At 62.2% G+C, this 4,374-nt stretch overlaps 1 protein-coding gene across 1 annotated transcript in view; it reads right to left on the bottom strand.

The window, feature by feature from the left end:
* Nucleotides 1-916: 916 nt before the first annotated feature.
* The window catches only part of AIM1L (absent in melanoma 1-like), an 11,872-nt gene continuing 8,414 nt past the window's right edge, over nt 917-4,374 (bottom strand). The window contains exons 15-19 of the mRNA XM_019512471.1: nt 4,090-4,229; nt 2,792-2,915; nt 2,386-2,544; nt 1,792-1,951; nt 917-1,411 (exon numbers count right to left, since the gene is read on the bottom strand). Of these exons, the coding sequence (XP_019368016.1) occupies nt 1,323-1,411; nt 1,792-1,951; nt 2,386-2,544; nt 2,792-2,915; nt 4,090-4,229 (672 nt within the window). The 3' untranslated portion in view covers nt 917-1,322. The remainder of the gene's footprint in view (nt 1,412-1,791; nt 1,952-2,385; nt 2,545-2,791; nt 2,916-4,089; nt 4,230-4,374) is intronic.

The following is a 4,374-nucleotide window of genomic DNA, read 5'->3' as shown; positions in this document are numbered from 1 at the left end:
GGGGACCAACCTCTGCCCCAGAGTTTCCAGGGCCCTGTGTGACCCCACTGCACTTCCCCCTGCATGCCCGAGGTGCACGGAGGTGGTGCAGGAGAGGTCTGGGAAATGGGCCCTTCGGCATTCGGCGCCCTTGAGCCTGTTGGAGGAGGGGCTGCGCCAGCTGCGGCTAACGCGGGCGGCTCGTGCCTAGCAGCGATGCTCTTCTGTGCATCAGGGAAGGCCCCTGGGCCAGCTCCAGCCGGGCACATCAAAGTCCACCGTGGGGCCGCAGGCCGCCCCGAACTTCAGCTGGCACGTGGTGCGAGCCCATGCCTGTAGGGCACGTTTTATGTGCACAGAACAGCACGTGTGTCGGGGCTGTAGCGCAGCCCCTGCAGGTCATGCGGATCACGGCACAGCTGCATCCGTCCGGCCTGTTCGTCTTCGTGCCACACGAGGGAGCTGAGCACTCGCTGCCAGCAGCTCCGAAACGTTTCCCTGCAACTGGCAAACCTCGCCGGCTCTTTTGGGGCAGTGCCCACGGGGGGGGTGCACTGTGCCCATCCTGGCCCCTGCCTGAGCTTTTGGGGTACATGGACCCAAACCTCCAGGCAGGCTGCGGGGGAGCCCGGCGGTGTCTCTGGGTTTGCTCTGAGCAGGGCTGGCTGAGCCTGGCCAACTCATTACACCTACATCCTCTTTACTACACCCCCCGCCCCAAGCTTCTGGTGCCGGCCAAAGGAGCATACCCAGCAGACCTGCACTGCAGCCCATTGCAGCTCCCTGCTTGCCTTGGGGAGGCATGTCAGGCCCACGGCCTCCTCGGAGGAGGGGGCATCCTGCGCGGCATCCCCCTCCCGGGCCATGGCCTGCAGAGGGATGCAATAAGGATGCAAGCGTGAGGCAGGCAGCAAAAATGGACCCCTCAGGCCACGGCTGGTGCTACAAAAGGGTCCTCTCTTACACGCACTCTTAAATACAGTCCCGCACAGATAAATACAGCCCCGGGGGGCGGCAAGGGAGGGGGCCGTGCTCCAGTCCTCAGTCACATCAGGGTCCTGCACAAGGCTCTGGCGGGGATGGCCTGCAGGAACCGGCCATTTCCCTGCATCCTCCGGGGAGGGACAGGGGCCAGAAGCAGGACAAGCTCCAGCGGCGAGGAGTCCCTGGAGATGCTGAAGGGGTGAGCTGGAGCCGTCCCGGCCTGGTACAGCGGGGCACAGGGTAGGGAGACGTGCCCCCCAGGTGCATCTGGCAGGCCCCTACTCCCCAGCCCAGTGAGAGCCCCTGAAGGGCTGGCAGGGTGCGGGGGGGGGTCAGGCATCTCCGACAGCGTCCGGCCCTCAGAGCACTTGCAGCTCCCATCGCTGCGTGGTCCTCTCCTCAGCCACGTCCCAGAGGACGGCGTGGTCCTGGTCGTAGGACTGGCCCCCTGTGCGGACAGGAGGGCGCTCACTTGCGGGAAGGGAGGGGAGGTTGTCCCTTCGCTCTCCCCCGTTCTGTCTCCCTGAGACCCACCTGCCCCGTGGGGCTGGTTGCCGCTGCCAGGACCCATCCCGTGGCAGCTGGATGCCTATGCCTGGCTCACCCGTGTGCCCTCTCCTCTCACTGGTTTCCCACCAGGCAGGGAGGTCTCCCCGGTGCCCCAGTCCCTACTCCTGCCTCCCCCAGGCCCAGCTGATAGGGACCTGGACCATGTGTGGGATCCCCGAGCCACAGGCCTGGGGGTTTGGAAAGAGGGAGTGAGTGCCCGAGAGGCCCCTGGGAGCCTGGAGCAGCATGGGCCCCATTGCAGGCAGGCCCCACGCTCACCTTTCACATCCAGGACCCTGTCTTCAAACATCTGGCTCCAGATGCGCCCAGAGTCATCGACTCTCCAGGTCTGGCGGGGGACGCGGGTCTCGGACCACAGCACCACCTTGGCACCTTTCCCCGCAGGGCCGATCACCTGCAGGCTCATGGTGGGGGCCACCTGGAAGCAGGCAGGGTCCAGGCCGTCAGCCCCGGGCCATGCCGGGTGCAGAGCTGCCATGGGGAGGGGAGCTCCCACCAGGGCAAAAGCCAAGGGGCATGGCCCTGCCCCTGTCCCCCGACAGCACTTGGTTGCCGTACCCCGTGGAGGAGGAGCACCCACCGCCCTGGAGCCCGTGGGAGTCTCAGGCTGCCAGGCCTGGCCAGAGCCAGGGACCCGCTGCCACGTACCCACAGCAAGCCCCCGAACCATGCCTCCACCCATCTGCCCACAGAGGCTGGGGGTGGCCGAGGGCTGCTCAGGGTCATCACCGCCACACACACCAGTTCAGGCTGATGCTGGATCTGGGGCCCGAGATGCACCCACAGCCCAGGCAAGCCAGGACCAGCTAGGGCCCTTTAAGTCCCTCCAAGACCCTGCCCGTGAGCTCGGACCTGGTTTTTGAGGAGTCCCTCCTCGTAGTACCAGATGGTACTGCTCTGCTCGCCGAGGGCCGAGGTCACCACGCGCCCAGCTTTCATGTCCTCCACGTCATCTGGCACGGACAGGAAGAGCTCCAGCCCCGCATTTTTGAGCCGGAAGTAGATCCGCCGCTGGGAGGAGAGAAGCCGAGGTCCTCCGATGCCCCGTTGCTCACCGAGGCCCCCCCACCCCGTCACAGGACGGAGTCCCTGTCTGCGTGCCATAGGCCCTATGCCGCGACGGACGGCTGGAGAGTCTCCAGCAAGGGCCCAGGTACAACCTCGCCCCTGGGCTTTGTCCGAGTGACCCACGGTACACACAGGGTCCTGCAGGTGTGGACACCTGCTCCACAAGGCCAGGGAGGGGCTTGGCGCTCACCTGCCGGATGGGATAGAGGGAGCCGACGTGCTGCAGTCCGCTGTACATCAACCAGTTGGTGATCTCCGTCACGTCCAGCAGCCACTGCCGGCCCCGGAAGTCGCTGTGCTCACAGAGCACCCAGCTGGGAGCAGGGACAGGAAAAGACAGAGTCAGTCCCGGCGGAAGAGACCCTCCACGGCACCAGGCTGGGATCTAGGGACAGGGTGGATCTGGGGGCGCAGTAATGCAGTTCGCACCCGCTTTGATTCCTGCTCCACCCAGAGTTTGAAACCAGCAGCATTTCTATCCAAGCGGTAGTGGGGGACTTCACGGCTCAGCATCATCTACCCCGTTTCTTCTAGACTCTCCTTCCAAAGTTATTTGCCCATGTGAGTTCATGTTTCCACCCGAGTTCATGTCTTTAGCTAGAGTTAAGGGCCCTCTCTGCTTTTTTGGTGGTTATAAATGTTCTGCAAATCAAACAGTCCTCTTTTCTGCCATGCTGCTGTCTGGGAGCTGCTCCTGGTCACAGAGCTCCTATTTCACAGTCCTGGAGACTCTTTTTGACTCTAGCTAAAAACTTTAACTCGAGGGTGGCAAAAACTTTCAGTGAAGCAGTGAGTGCGTTGGCAAGATGCTCAAGAAGGCCTGGTTTTGTTTTACGAATCTGTTTTTCAGATCTGTGTTTGAACGATTACAAAACTAAAGAAGCAACATCTTTTGAGTGCATTTGTCTAGTTTGGCGGCTGTTTTAATCCACAGTGTAGGATATAGCAAATGAATGCACTTTCCAATACATTTATATTGGCCTTTTGCTTTGATCTTGAACTGAATGATGCAGCCCTAGGTTCGGAGCATATTGCTAAAGCTTCCAGGTCTTTTCTACCTGGAGGAGGAGCATTGTGCTCTGTGTGGTGTTGCACTGCACTATCCACACCCACCTTTGCAAAACCCTAGATCTGCCCATGCCTGGGGACCCCCAGCTTGCAGGTCCCTGGGCAGCAGTGAAGGCAAGCACTTGGACCTCGGGACTGGGAGTCTGGACACCAACTAGGCCTGCTCTCAGCAACCTGCCTCTGCAAAGCTGAGCTCTTTAGGAAGGGGCTTGCAGCGGCTTAAGGCAGGGGGGACATTATTCCACTTGCAATTTGTAGCTGGCCTGATCTCAGGCTCGGAGCTGGGTTGCCCAAAGGGGCTGTGCCCGGCAGGTTTCCAGGAGGCCCCCTGGACCCGTGGCTTCCCAAGCCCCAGTTAGCTCATGGCCATGCACTCCCCTTCCAGCCCCTCGAGGGGTCCTGGGGGTGGGGGTCACTTACATGCCACCTTTGATGCGCACAGACAGCACGTGGTTGTTGAAGCCCTCGGCCTGCAGGCTCCTCACCTCGCTGTTCAGCTCGATCTCCTTGCCTTCAAAGCACTCCAGTCCGTGGAGGAAGATGGAGGGCTCGGAGAAGACCTGCAGGACACGGCGACCTTGGGGTTAGGGTCTGGGGCCAGCGAGGGGCCGTGGGAGTGCTGGTGGCAGCCGGAGGGGGTGGCCCTCCGGGGGTCTCCCGGGATGGTGGGGTCTTTGTCGTGTAAGGAGGTGGCCACCCGGGGGG

This window comes from Gavialis gangeticus, unplaced genomic scaffold (assembly GCF_001723915.1).
Source record: "Gavialis gangeticus isolate Ggan-Ray unplaced genomic scaffold, GavGan_comp1, whole genome shotgun sequence".
NCBI lineage: Eukaryota > Metazoa > Chordata > Crocodylia > Gavialidae > Gavialis > Gavialis gangeticus.
The sequence above is the reverse complement of the archived record's forward strand: the minus strand, read 5'-3'. Positions and strand labels throughout refer to the sequence as shown.